The sequence below is a fragment of the Dendropsophus ebraccatus genome, chromosome 1 (assembly GCF_027789765.1).
Source record: "Dendropsophus ebraccatus isolate aDenEbr1 chromosome 1, aDenEbr1.pat, whole genome shotgun sequence".
In the NCBI taxonomy this organism is placed as follows: domain Eukaryota; kingdom Metazoa; phylum Chordata; class Amphibia; order Anura; family Hylidae; genus Dendropsophus; species Dendropsophus ebraccatus.
Genome location: NC_091454.1, coordinates 42734647 through 42749989, shown reverse-complemented (window position 1 = coordinate 42749989; position 15343 = coordinate 42734647). Strand labels below are relative to the sequence as shown.

The following is a 15343-nucleotide window of genomic DNA, read 5'->3' as shown; positions in this document are numbered from 1 at the left end:
CTAGAATGTATACTCTCCTCTGAGAGTGTATATCTTCTAGACATTTCAATACTAAACATGCTAGAATATATACCTTCTCAGAGGAGAGTATACATTCTAAATATTTCAATACTGAACATGCTATAATGTATACTCTATAGTGAGAGCCTCAGAGGAGAGGATACATTCTAGCCATTTCAGTACTGAACATGCTAGAATGTATCCCCTGCAGTGAGAAACTCAAAGGAGAGGATATACTCAGAGGAGAGGATACATTCTAGCCATTTCAGTACTGAACATGCTAGAATGTATCCCCTGCAGTGAGAAACTCAAAGGAGAGCATATACTCAGAGGAGAGGATACATTCTAGCCATTTCAGTACTGAACATGCAGAATGTATCCCCTGCAGTGAGAAACTCAAAGGAGAGGATATACTCAGAGGAGAGGATACATTCTAGCCATTTCAGTACTGAACATGCAGAATGTATCCCCTGCAGTGAGAAACTCAAAGGAGAGGATATATTTAGAGGAGAGGATACATTCTAGCCATTTCAGTACTGAACATGCTAGAATGTATCCCCTGCAGTGAGAAACTCAAAGGAGAGGATACATTCTAGCCATTTCACTACTGAACATGCTAGAATGTATCCCCTGCAGTGAGAAACTCAAAGGAGAGGATATACTCAGAGGAGAGGATACATTCTAGCCATTTCAGCTCTGAACATGCTAGAACGTATACCCTACAGTGAGAGCCTCAAAGGAGAGGATATATTCTAGCATTTTCATTACTGAAGATGCTAAAATGTATCCCCTACAGTGAGAAACTCAAAGGAGAGGATACATTCTAGGTTCTAACGATATTGGCGCTTCCTTCCCTCTGTCTCACAGCTTCCTACTTCCTGCTTGAGAGCTTAATATAACTTCGCCCCTTCTGGTCGAGGCCCCGCCCCTTCTGGTGACATCACACTCAAAGGAGAGGACACACTCTAGCATCTACCCTTGCCAAACTCAAAACATTTTGACAGATCAGCTCACCACTACTCATAATACACAATGATAAAATAATAGGTTTACTGATAGCTCGTCCCCAGCCTGACACACAGCTGCCCTGCAACACTGATCCTCCTGGCTCCTCCTTTCCCCCACGTGTAAAAACACAAAAACACACCCAAAAAAACGTAACGGGTCCAAGAAAATACAGGATAAGTGTATAGTGGTTTAGATGTCTCTGTTGCCCCCCAGCTTACATCTGGACTCACCATATTTTTCAGGGGACAAAAAAAAAAAACAATGCTCATTGGTCAATACAAAAATATGTATATATAGATTTTTGAAGTGTTTCTGTTTTCGCACGTAGTCACAACCTCCGGCCACTAGGTGCCGCTACTGAATTAAAGGTCGCCGGAAGACGACGGCGACGACGGGTTTCCAAATTGAGAAGAGTGTGTGGCGACTGAGAGGCGGGAGAACCTACCCGGCAGGACCTGGTGCTGATACCTGCGTAACCATGGGCCGGGAGTCCAGGTGAGTGTGCGGCTGGCTATGGCCGCCTGGCGTCTGCTCAGCAGCTCTTTTGCGTCACGGAGGCCGGAGCTGTCCTGAGCTGACCTGTGGTGGTGGTGGTGGTGGTGTGGGGGATAGTGCTGGATAGCAGCGGCTGTGTACTCTGTGCCGCCCTAATGTTAACATGGAGAACCGGACGCTGCTGGGGATTGATCATCATTACCGTCGTATGCAGGAAATACGGAGGAAGACGGGTGGCCGTCTGATGTCCCATTAGCACGTGAAGTGATGCCATTTATTCTTCCTAGAGGTCTCGCTTGGAGCATGGCACAATTGTTTTGCAGCAGTGATGGCTGTACTGTAGGAAAATACCAGATTTTGCTTTCCTCCTTGTCTTCTCAGTGTAATACTAGAAGTATATAGCAGAGGATGACTCCACAACTCAAATCTATTCTTCATTATAGAATAATTGATGTTGGAAACCAAGTCCGAACATGTCCATCATGGCTGGCCATCACATACCGCTTTCTCGTTTGGTTGTTAATCGTTAACTGCTATTCAAACGAACGATTATGGTTTATATTCGAACGATCTAACGATAATCTGAATGATAATCGTTCCGTGGAATAGGGCCCTAAGCAATTATCGGCCCTTACAACCGATAATCGCTTTGTGTAATAGTAATGTTAAAAGGCAATGATTATGTACGGTGTCGGCTGTTTGTTGTCTTTTAGGATGTTGAAAGACCAATGATGCAGATGGCAACGATCTGCTGCCGTCGCCCCACTCAATAGGAGCCACGGCAGCAGTCTATTGATTTACCGGGCAGCCCCCCCTCCCCCCCCCCCACACCGCTAACCGCTCGCTGTCTGTGCGTGTATTAGAGCCTGCAGCGAGCAGGTAGTGAGCAAGCGAGCGCTAAACTGATAGTTTGGCACTCACTTGCTCCTCTCCATCGTCCCTTGTAATAGGGGGCTTTAGTGAGTGGCGGAGGAGTGTGTTCTCTATTCACAGACTAAGTACAGTGTTTGTCTTGTCTTCGGCGGTCCTATCGTAAGTAAATAGAGCAGCAGCGCACAAGTTTGACTGATGTTCCATACATTCAAGCTGTTCTTGTGGTTATTGCCTATCCACAGGTGCATCCACTACCTAAGTGAGCTTTTTTAGGGTCCACTCACCTACAGTATCACAGCAGATTTCACGCTCAAGTTTCTTACAGTAAAATCCGCTGCTGTACTACTTTCTGTTAGGGTAAAAACACACACAGCAGAAACGCAGCAGATACGCAGCAGATTTGATGCTGTGTTCAGTTATTTAGATCTAATCTGCTGCGTATCGCAGCAGTAAATACGCAGCGTATATGCCGTGTGTGTGTTTGTACCCTTAAAGTCAATGGCACGCCTTATGCTTTTAAGATTGTGCCGTGCAAATTTTACATTTTTTGTTCTGTTATACATTAAAAATGTCAATAAAATCGGACTAAACACAAAGGGGGAAATTTATCAAACATGGTGTTAAAAGGAACCAATCACGCCGAAATTGCCCCCGTTGATAAGGAAACGTGCTGGTACATCACCCAGCACGCTTCCCAAACATCCCCCTGTACCCTCCGTCCCCTCCTTTATTACCCTGCAATCTTAAATTTGTGAATGCTAATCAGCCCCAAGTAGTCATGGTGAGCTGAACTAGTCATGGTCCTGGGCATAGTTATCCGGGTCTTGGGCGGCTTCCAGCTCCGTAATCACGCCCAGAGGGGAGTGATTAAAAGACATGCGCTCCGCCAAAGTAATTTCTGGCTTGCGTTCCACGTCGGCGTCACGGAAGACGTCGGCGCTCCGCCGTTGTGGAACGCAAGCCAGAGATGACGTTGGCGGAGCGCAGGTCTTTGAATCACGCCCCTCTGGCCTTGATTACAGCGCTGGAAGCCGCCCAGGACCATGACTAGTTCAGCCCACCATGACTGCTTGCGGCTGATTAGCATACGGTGCGGGACTTCACAAATGTAAGATTGCGGGGTAATAAAGGAGGGGCGGAGGGTACAGGGGGATGTTTGGGAAGCGTGCTGGGTGATGTACCAGCACATTTCCTTATCAATGGGGGCAATTTCGGCGTGATAGGTTCCTTTTAAAGAGGACCTGTCTCCCGAACCCCGTTAGAGCCCCCTATACTCACGTGATCCCGCCGGGTCCCGCTTCCTGAGCCGGTCGGGTCACGGACATATCAGCGCCCGAAGCCCGGCGTGCGCTGACCGGAGAGTCCGATGCCCATAGAGAATGTCGGAGCATCGGGCTCCCTATCCATTCTCTATGGCCGTGCTTCGGGCTCTGATATCTCCGTGACCCGACCGGATCAGGAAGCGGGACCCGGCGGGATCACGCGAGTATTGGGGGCTGTAACGGGGGGTCGGGAGCCTGTCACCCCAGCACGGGGGGGAGGGGGGGGAGGGGGGGGGGTGACAGGTCTCCTTTAAAGGGAACCATTCACCCCGTGGCCCCCGGCAGAAACTGACATACAGTGACATAAAGGTCAATATACTTACCACATCGCTCCCGGTCCCGTCCCGGATCCCGTTGTTGACACGGAGAAGTCGCCGATTCTTCTTCTCCCGCCCATTATGGTAATGAGCTGAGATGAGTCCAACGTCCATAGGAAACGACGGACGAGTCCAACTTATTCATGAGGTCCTCTTCTCGTCGCCGCCCATCCACGCCTCCTGGAACTTGATTGACGTCTTCAGTCTTCTGCCGAATTCCCGCGCAGGCGCCGCTGTGATGGTCTCGTCACCTCTTCTGCGCCTGCGCGGTAAACAGGATACGGTCTTCGAGCAAATCGGCGCACGCGCAGTAAACAGTGAAGCTGCGGAGCGGCTTCAATTGTGAACTGCGCATGCGCCGAAAACGACTGTCACGGCGCCTGCGCGGGATCCGGCGAGAAGAAAGAAGAAGAGGAGGAAGAGGACCTGGCGTCAATCAAGTGTCGGAGGCGGGGAGAAGGCTGGACTTCGGACCCGGCGGCGCTCATTACCATAATGGGCGCGAGAAGAAGAATCGTCGATTTCTCCGTGTCAACAACGGGCTTCGGGACGGGACCGGGAGCAATGTGGTAAGTATATTGAACTTTATGTCACTGTATGTCAGTTTCTGCCGGGGGCCACGGGGTGAATGGTTCCCTTTAAGTGAAACTGGCTCAGTTGCCCCTAGCAACTAATCATATTCTACCTTTCCTTTTCAAAAGAGTCTGTGAGGATTGAAAGGTGGAATCTGACTGGTTACTAGGGGCAATTGAGCCAGTTTCACTTTACACCATGCTTGATAAATCTCCCCCAAAGTCTGTAGCACTTCATTCTTAACTTTTACACTGCTATTGCACTATATTCTTGCAGCAGAATGAAAATAAGCTGCGAGAATATAGTGCCATAGTAGTGTGGAAGTTACTATTTAGCTCATGAGATAGAAATGATAAATAGATCATGCTTACCTGTCTGAACTCCCCCGGCGCCCTCCTGCTTACTTCTCTGGGTTCCCTTGTCTATGCGCCCGCTTGGTCTCTTGGTTTCTCACCCAGTGACCCACTCAGCCAATCACTTGCTGTGGTGAGACAGGGCAGTGATTCGCTAAGCTGGCTGCCACCGAGCGAGGAAACCAGAGAAGCAAGCATGAGCGTAGACAGGGGAACACAGAGAAGCTAGCAGGGAGCGCCGAGAGTGTGCGGACAGGTAAGCATGTTCTGTTTATTGTTAGTTCACAGCAGCTAAATGGTTAAAGTATACCTGTCACAATGGGCACTTCTTGCTCTGTATCCATGGAGACCCGAATTTCTGGATTAGCAGTGGATTTCATGACAGGGGACCGGTACATTTTACCTTTACACCGCTATGGCATTATATTCTGGCAACGTAATGAAAATGCATTGCGAGAATGAAGTGGTGCTATAGACTTAAAAAGAAATCCGAGTTTCCAAGTGGATTAGATGGCAAAACTCTGGGATGGCAAAACTCTGGGGCTATCTGTGGAACAGATAAGCTTCCTGCAATTGCACTGTGGGAAGCCAAGATCCCCTACTGAACCACCGATGGGGGCTTTTACAGACCATTTAAATGCCACTGTCAGTTGCGACATTTGTAGCTAAATGGCTGAAGAGCCGCAGTTCCCTGGCTGCTTATAGTAATCGGGGGGGGGGGGGTCAGGCGCTGTGTATGGTGCGGGATAACATCCTGAGCCTGCTCAATACACTGTGTACAGCATTAGGATGAGCATGCAACAGGTTAAGTATGTCCTTACATGTTGTATCTGTTGTGGCTTTCTTTACCCAGACATTACAGAAAACGGTCATCATCACGTGGCCGCTCCGGAAGCAGGTCCAAAAGTCGCTCACCACCTGACAAGAGGTCTAAAAGAGAGGAGCGCCGATCAAGAAGTCGAGAAAGAGACAGGAGAAGAGACAGGTCACGTAGCAGAGATCGCAGAAGATCACGCTCTAGGGACAGAAAACGTCCAGTGTAGGTGTCCCTGTTGGTTTGTTTTGATCCTTTTGGTGGGTTTATTGTATAGCTGCTCCCGACTTTACAGAAAATTTAGTGTTACTAAAGATTCTTTTTTTCATTACAGACGTCGGCCAAGTAGAGAAAGAGAGAGAAGTCGAGAGAGGAGGAGATCCCGCAGTAGGGAGCGAAGAAGATCAAGAAGCAAAAGTCGCACTAGGCGTTCACGTTCTTCCAGTCCTAGCAAAATTAAAAAGGGAGAAAAGAGGTAACACAACTCTTTACTGACTGTAAATTCTCCTTAACTCCTCTTTGCATCATTTGTTTGTAATCTCTAACTAGTATTTAGTGCTTTATTGCCTTTTGTATAGTTAGGTTCAAAGTAATGTATCTTAAGTTTTCATCATGGTGTCTGTCATTGTTAACCCCTTAGTGACCGCCGTGCTGCCTTTTCACGGCGGCCACTAATGGGCTTTATTCCGATGCGTGTGCCTTTAACGGTGTGTACCGGACGGCGCCGCAGGTCCACTTGCGTGATCGGAGGTCCCGTGGCGCCGTCTGGTCCCCCCGACGTCTCCATGGTAACTCCGGGGGCCTAATGAAGGCCCCCGGGCTTACCATGGATAAGCCATCCTGCTGACAGGGGTGGCTGTGCTACTTCCTGTCAGCAGGATGGTCCCATTATACAATACACTGTACTGCAGAAGCAGTGCAGTGTATTGTATTAGTGATGAAAGTGTTAAACTAGTGTACAGTGATGTACACTAGTGTAAAGTAAAAAAAAAAGTGCACCAAACACAATCCCCCCAGCCCCCCCTCCCCCATAATAAAAATGCATTACATTCCCCATACACTATAAAACATTACATAAGTGATCAAAAACACAAATCCTATACATATTTGGTATCTCTACGTCCGTAACGACCCAATCTATAAAACGATATCAATAATTATATCGCACGACACATGCTATAAAAAAACAGTACCAGAATAGCTGTATTTTATCAATCTGCTTTAGAAAATACGTCATAAAAGAGATCAAAAAGTCATATACATATAAAACTTGGTGTCAATAGAAACTACAGATCTTCCCGCTTAATATAAGCCCAAAACCAGCTCTGTCACGCAAAAGGTAAGAATGCTATGGATCTTGCAATGTGGCGACAGTTTTTGTGGGTTTTGGCTAGGAAGATAGTTTCTATTGCGCCAAAGTGGTAATAGTTAAAAAAACCTATACAAATTTGGTATCGGCGTAACCGTAGCGTCCCAGAGAATACATGTATTATTAGTGACCGCCGATATGAATTTTTACGGCGATCACTAATGGGCTCTATTCTGCTGCCATCAGTTCTTTATGGCGATGGCGCAGAATAGTGCAGCAGCGCCGGTAATGGGGCAGTTTGTGGGCTCAGTCCCGGCCAGTCCCCGCACCGACGATCGCCGTTATTACCATTATAACGGCGGCCACCGGTAACGGGCATTGCATGCTTTCATGTCATCTCACCGTTAATCCACAGTGAGAGGAGATGAATACATGTCCCCCCCGGAATAACCTTAGTGTTCACAGTGATTAATTCCTTAGGGTACAAACACACTTGCCGCATCAGCAGCGAGTTTCTCGCTGCGTATTCTCAGCGAGACTCGCTGAGGATCCCGGCCCTGTGTACTCAATGGCAGACAAACTCTCAGCAGGGATGTACATCCCTGCTGCGAGTTTGTCCAAAGGCCGACCCGTTAACCCCCCGCCGGAGACTATACATCACCTGGTCCTTGGCTGAGCGGGAATCAGCGAATCAGTGCGCTGCCCCACCGCAGCACTGATTTGCTGAACGGGCCGTGAAGACGTCGGGAGCCCCGTACCCGGGATTAGCTGGTGTATAGTCTCCGGCGGCCGGGGAGTTAACGGGGCGAGCTGACGACAAACATCCCTGCTGCGAGTTTGTCTGCCATTGAGTACACATGGCTAGGATCCTCAGCGAGTCTCGCTGCAAATACGCAGCCAGAAACTTGCTGCGGATACAGCAAGTGTGTTTGTACCCTTAAAAAAAGCTCAAACTCTCATTCTCTCCACTACCAGAGGTGGCGGAGAGCATGGGGCAATGATCAGGGACTAGCCGATGTGGTCCTGGTACAAGTGATCAGCGGTGTATATACTATATACCACTGATCACTTGTTCCAAACGCTGCTGGCACTTTTTGTCCCCTGTCACCAAAAATCATTGGTAACAGGATAAAAAGTCAACTGCCCCGCATTACCTGTAACCGCCCAGGTTGTCCGTTACCACCCCCAGATTGTCCAGCAAAATCTGCATTGAAAATGCTAATTGGCGTTCCTTCCCTTCTGAGCCCCGCTGTGTGCCCATACAGTGGTTTACGCCTCCATATGAGGTACCATTGTACTCAGGAGGACCTGCGTTACTAATTTTGGGGTGCTTTTTCTCTCCTGTTGCTTGTGAAAATGAGATACTTTAATGTGAACCAACATATTATTTGAAAATGTCTATTTTCCATTTTTTTCCGGCCTAATTGTGAATACTTACCTCCAGCCCCCGTAGGGTTAAAATGGTCATTATACCCCTAGATTAATTCCTTAGGGTGTGTAGTTTCCAAAATGGGGTCATTTATGGGGTTTTCAAGTATACAAGCCTCCTAAACACACTTAAAAAAAAGAACTGGTCCCTAAAAAAATTAGTTTTGGAAATTTCATGAAAAATTGATAATTTGCTGATACATTTCTAAGCCCCGTAACACCCAAGAAAAGTAAAATATGTTTATGAAATTATGCCAGAATAAAGAGGGCATATTGGTAATGTGACCTAGTAACTAATTTATGTGATACGACTTTTTTTTTAGAAGCAGAGAATTTCAAAGTTTTGTAAAGTGCAAATTTTTCTAATTTTTCATGATATTTTTATGTTTTTCACAAAAAACACAAAAGATAGTGACCAAATTTTGCCACTAATATAAAGTACAATATGTTACAAAAAAACTGTCTCATAATGGCTAGCATATGTTAAAGCATCACTGAGCTATAAGCGCATAAAGTGAGACGGGTCAGATTTTGAAAAATGAGCCTGGTCATTAAAGGGGTATTCCCCTCAAAACTTTTATTAGTTAGTTAAATCTAGAAGCATACTTACCAGCATTGTGTAATATGCTTCTATTTCTGTTTTTGCACCGTTCCTCCACTTGCCAGGCTGTTTCTTCCTCTCAGTTGATGTAATCAGCTCCTCTCCAGATCCACTCCGACACCGCTCCTCTTCTTTTCCTCTCTCCGGCTGAGACGGGGCCACGTGATGCATAGGCAGGGCAGCAAACCAATGAGAGCTAATCCAGCCAGTAGGAAGCCACAGAATGATCATGTGACCTCTGAAACCTCTTCAACAGCATCTGAGAAGATTCTGCTTTCTCCCATTGAGCTTCACAGCCCTGTCCCCCAGCCCCTCTCACACATGTATCAGCCGACACCATCTTTCCCTGGCTCACCGCAACATGGCCCCCCCCCTCAGACAAGTGTCAGCAGCATGTCACTGTGCTGGCTCTCCCCTGATCAGCCTCGGTGCAGCCCCCCCTCCCCCTCAGACAAGTGTCAGCACAAAGGGTGATGAGGGGAGACCAGCACAGTGAGATGCTGCTGGACACTTGTCTGTGTGAGGGAGGGGGAGGGGGACCTGCACGGAGGGTGATGAGGGGAGAGCCAGCATACAGTGAGGGGCTGCTGACACCTGTCTGTGTGAGGGAGGGGGAGGGGGACCTGCACGGAGGGTTATGAGAGCAGACCAGCATACAGTGAGATACTGCTGGACACTTGTCTGTGTGAGGGAGGGGGAGGGGGGGCTGCACAGAGGGTGATGAGCGGAGACCAGCATACAGTGAGGGGCTGCTGACACCTGTCTGTGTGAGGGAGGGGGAGGGGGACCTGCACGGAGGGTGATGAGAGCAGACCAGCATACAGTGAGGGGCTGCTGACACTTGTCTGTGTCTGTGTGGGAGGGGAGGGAGACCTATTACTACTCTATTTATTTATTTATTTATTTATTTATTCATTTTATTTATTTATATATTTAGGTCAAAATCAAAAGAGAAAACCGAGATTTCAGAGGCAGTCAAGGAAAAGAAAAAGGATGATAAAGAAGAAGAAAAAGACAAGGAAAAGGATGTCAGTGTGAGTATATGGAGGATACAGTCATGGCCAAAAGTTTTGAGAATGATACAAATTTAAATTTTTACTGCTTTAGTTTTTAAAATGGCAATTTTCATATACTCCAGATTGTTATAAAGAGTGATCAACTTAACAGCAATTACTTCCAAAGTCAATATTTGCCTAGAAGATGAACTTTATCCCCCAAAACACATTTCAACATCATTGCTGCCCTGCCCTAAAAGGACCAGCTAACATCGTTTCAGTGATTGCTCCATTAACACAGGTGTCGGTGTTGATGAGGACAGGGCTGGAGATTGATCTGTCATGATTAAGTAGGAATGACACCACTGGACACTTTAAAAGGAGGCTGGTGCTTGGCATCATTGTTTCTCTTCTGTTAACCATGGTTATCTCTAAAGAAACATGTGCAGTCATCATTGCACTGCACAAAAATGGCCTAAGAGGGAAGAGTATCACAGCTACAAAGATTGCACCTCAGAGGGTTTCATTGTTGCCAAAAAGGCTGCAGGGTGCCCAAGAAAGACCAGAAAGCCCCAGGACCGTCTCTTAAGTGTTTCAGCTGTAGGATCGGGCTACCAGCAGTGCAGAGCTTGCTCAGGAATGGCAGCAGGAAGGTGTGAGTGCACTTTGAGGTGGAGACTCCTGGAGCAAGGCCTAGTCTCAAGGAGGGCAGCAAAGAAAACACTTCTCTCCAGAAAAAAACATCAGGGACAGACTGATATTCTGCAAAAGGTACAGGGAGTGGACTGCTGAGGACTGGGGTAAAGTCATTTTCTGATGAATCCCCTTTCCGATTGTTTGGGACATCTGGAAAACAGCTTATTCGGAGAAGACAAGGTGAGCCTACCATCAGTCTTGTCTCATGCCAACTGTAAAGCATCCGGAAACCATTCATGTGTGGGGTTGCTTCGCAGCCAAGGGAATCGGCTCTCTCACAGTCTTGCCTAAAAACACAGCCATGAACAAAGACTGGTACCAGAATATCCTCCAAGAGCAACTTCTCCCAACCGTCCCAGAGCAGTTTGGCGATCAACAATGCCTTTTCCAGGATGATGGAGCACCTTGCCATAAAGCAGGTGAAGCTAATAACTAAATGGCTCAGGGAACAGAACATAGAGATTTTGGGTCCATGGCCTGGAAACTCCCCAGATCTTAATCCCATTGAGAACTTGTGGTCAATCATCAAGAGACGGGTGGAAAAATAAAAACCAGCAGATTCAGACAAAAATGCAAGCATTGATTGTGCAAGAATGGACTGCTATTAGTCAGGATTTGGTCCCGAAGTTGATTGAGAGCATGCCAGGGAGAATTGCAGAGGTCCTGAAGAAGGGTCAACACTGCAAATATTGACTTGATGCATTAACTCATTCTAACTGTAAATATAAGCTTTTGTTACTCATAATTTAATTGCAATTATATTTCTGTATGTGATAAAAACATCTGACAAACACACATAAAAAACAGGGCAGCAGATCATGTGAAAATATAATGTCATTCTCCAAACTTTTGGCCATGACTGTATGTATTTCATTTGCTTAATAAAGTAGATGCCAGTAACTATAACTATCATTCTTTTGTTTTTACTTGTGTTAAATTTAGATGCAAAATGTGATACCTGCTGTTAGGCCAAGGCTAGATATACAGTTATATTAGTGCTTCTTAGACCACTCATAGTCTAGAATCTACGAAGGGTTAACAGGAATTTACCTGAAAGCCCTGCTATATAGATGATTAAAAGTAGATCCTCAGCATCCATCTTCTGCAGTGGTCAATATCTTATCCTTTTCACAGCTTAAGTATGACAGCATTGATAATTGAGTTGGGTTTTCTGTAAACCTGCACAGATATTAACAAGGGGTGTAAATTATAAGGTTGTTCTTTTATGTGTTCAGAACTTTGACCAGAATAAGCTTGAAGAGGAAATGAGGAAACGTAAAGAGAGAGTAGAAAAATGGCGAGAAGAGCAGCGCAAGAGAGTTGTGGAAAGTATTGGAGAATTAAGAAAAGAAGCAGAAGAAATGCGACAAGGAAAGAAATGGAGTTTAGAAGATGATGATGGTCGGTTCCATTGTTTCTAATCTTTCCTTTTTTGAGGAATGTTTGTGTTTGTTTAGAATATTTTGAGGTTTCTTTTTTTTTTTTAATTTTCCAGATGATGAAGATGAACCAACTGAAGGAGAAAAGGAAAGCCAGGAAGAGGAGGATGAGGAGTTAGATCCTTTGGATGCTTACATGGAAGAGGTCAAAGAAGAAGTAAAGAAGTTTAATATGGGCAGTGTGAAAGGTGGAAGTGAGAAGGTTGGCATTGATGATTCCTATGAGTATTTATAAAAAGTCAGCGTATAGTGTCTTACAACTGCCTAATAATACATTGGGTGCAAAGTATTTTTTGAACATTTTGTAGATGTATGAAAGCCAAGAACACACAAAGTTCAGCATGCTTTTATTCTTCCATTAAAATAACATGTTAAAACTACAGGAAAGATGGCAGATTTGTAACAGTATCTGTAACTGAGTATTTTGGAGACGAATGAGACACATTATATTATATACACACACATATATATATATATATATATATATATATATATATATATATATATATATATATATATATATATAATATATGTGTGTGCAAAAGAAGGGTCCGTGGAGTCTCAGTTACGAGTCTCAAAACACGGGAATAGCCAGATATCCCTCCAGGGGAGGGAAGCCTATTGCCAAGGGGGTACCTCCCAGTGGGGAGATCACCAAACCACCCTGATACGTAGCCCCTTAAGTCCCACTCGGTTGCGAGTATTGGAACATAAATAGGGAAATACCAGGGTGGTCCCTTATACGTCAAAGTCTAACTCTGTGGCGAGTATTGCGACATGACAAGGGTTTACCAAGGCAGGCATCCATCCACAGACGATCGTTTTGGGGTAGTTGCCCCTCGTCAGTGTGGAGTAGGATTCTGCCTAACAGGGGCAATGAAAAATAGACCAACAAAACACAGCAATCGCTGAACTCAGGGAGACCAGCGACAAAAAAAAAATCAGATGGAGTACTCACTAAAGAGTCTCCACTGATGCATTGCCCCCTATAAATATGTTCCAATACTCGCAAACCGAGTGGGACTTAAGGGGCTACGTATCAGGGTGGTTTGGTGATCTCCCCACTGGGAGGTACCCCCTTGGCAATAGGCTTCCCTCCCCTGGAGGGATATCTGGCTATTCCCGTGTTTTGAGACTCGTAACTGAGACTCCACGGACCCTTCTTTTGCATATTTAAATTTATAGGGGTCAATGCATCAGTGGAGACTCTTTAGTGAGTTCAGCGATTGCTGTGTTTTGTTGGTATATATATATATATATATATATATATATATATATATATATATATATATATATATATATATAAATATATATATATATATATATATTATATATAAAAAAAAAAAAATTATATAATGTACATATATTTCTGTTGACTGGCAGAATTAAGGCAGCAAACACACAGGGCGGGTCCGCCGCAGATTTCTCGCTGAGAATATGCAGTGAAATTGTAATGTCTATGGGAAGTTATTCATGTAGTAAGATGGACATACCGCTGCGAGTAGGTCAGGAGACAGCCCTGTTAACCCCCATCGGCTGGAGCATATAAATGACCTGTTCCGCTATCCGGCTTGCTTCGGGGTCTCGGGTGGAAGTCCCGCTCAGCACACTGATTGGTTAAGCGGTAGCCTCTGTACAGCAAGTGGTGACTGCTTACTCTTCTTCTAGCGCAATGAGTGGTGTACAGGGGGAATGGAACCATGCTTTGCATAGCACTGTTTGGCAGTGCCTGACCGGGGCATCAGGGACTGCAGGACTTATATAGCCCTGAAGTTCCCAACACAAACACTGGTGGCAGCAAGCAACAGGCCTATGTCACCCCTTACTGCTGCCAGTCAACAGAACTATACATTAAAATAAACTAAAATGGTAAGTGACCTTTAAATACAGGATTTAGTTATAGGCAGTTATCAAAGACTGGTAGCTTTTTAGATATGGAGGGGGGATTGCAAAATAGTGTAATGGAGATAAATGTTTAAATTAAAATTTTACATTGTTTTGTACAATAACTTTTTTTCTTTTTTTTTTTATCACAGAAAACTGGACCTACAGTAACAAAAGTAGTTACTGTGGTGACAACTAAAAAGGTTGCTGCAGAGACCTCAAAGAAGAAAGGGGAACTTATGGAGAATGACCAAGATGCTATGGAGGTAATATCTGTTTGCTCCCTGTACTAATTCCGTGAAAACTAATCAGCCATTTTTTTTATGCATACATCAGTGTGTGAGCATTGGGTTGCTTATTTGAATGCATCTAACCCTGTATAAACATTGTTGACAAAAATTAGGATCAGGATTTAATGGGAATAAAGGTTTGTCTTGCCAATGTGTGTATGGAACACTATCTGGGGGGACCAAATATAAAATCTGCAGGTTATAGAAGCATGTCACTTATTCTATATTATGAGTGACAGTAGGACATAAACTGTAATTACAGAATCCTCTGAATCTTTGCATGGGGCACAAGATGGTGAGCCATGACCATGTGTCAGAAACTAGGTTTTGGAGATATGGTCATTGGTGATCCACTTTTACCTTGTGGCCTATTAAAACTAATTAAATTAACAGAACTATGGGCAAGAGGTTTAACAAACAAAGTAACAATTTTTACTACTACAGTATTCTTCAGAAGAGGAGGAGGTCGATCTCCAGACTGCACTGACTGGATTCCAAACAAAGCAGCGCAAACTACTTGAGCCCGTGGATCATGGGAAGATTGAATATGAACCCTACAGGAAAAATTTTTATGTAGAAGTTCCAGAGTTGGCTAAAATGACTCCAGAAGGTAACTGATATTTTTGTGATTTTATAAAAGACCCCTTATAAAGTAAAGATGCAGCTGATACTTAACCCCTTCCCCCAATATGACGTCCAGGGACGTCATGAAAAGCAGTGCCAGAACGCATCATGACGTCCCTGGACGTCATGCTTTTCCTGCCTCCCCCCTCTGTCCCTAGTTGAGATTGAGCAGCAGGAGGAGGCTGTGTCACACAACCTCCTCCTGCTGCCACTGCCCAGAGAGGAGCCGCGCTTCCCCCAAGCAGTTATTCCCATAGACGCCGCGGTCCGTGCGACCGCAGCGTCTATGGGGAGATATGCTCCCCCTGCCGATCGGGTGCCT

General features: G+C 45.4%; 1 protein-coding gene across 1 annotated transcript in view; it reads left to right on the top strand.

Annotated features, from left to right (window-relative positions):
* The first annotated feature begins 1371 nt into the window (after positions 1–1371).
* Positions 1372–15343, top strand: part of DDX46 (DEAD-box helicase 46) — a 142453-nt gene continuing 128481 nt past the window's right edge. The window contains exons 1-8 of the mRNA XM_069969865.1: positions 1372–1503; positions 5795–5980; positions 6090–6230; positions 10031–10127; positions 12020–12185; positions 12280–12425; positions 14260–14373; positions 14842–15007. Coding sequence (XP_069825966.1) covers positions 1487–1503; positions 5795–5980; positions 6090–6230; positions 10031–10127; positions 12020–12185; positions 12280–12425; positions 14260–14373; positions 14842–15007 — 1033 coding nt within the window. The 5' untranslated portion in view covers positions 1372–1486. The remainder of the gene's footprint in view (positions 1504–5794; positions 5981–6089; positions 6231–10030; positions 10128–12019; positions 12186–12279; positions 12426–14259; positions 14374–14841; positions 15008–15343) is intronic.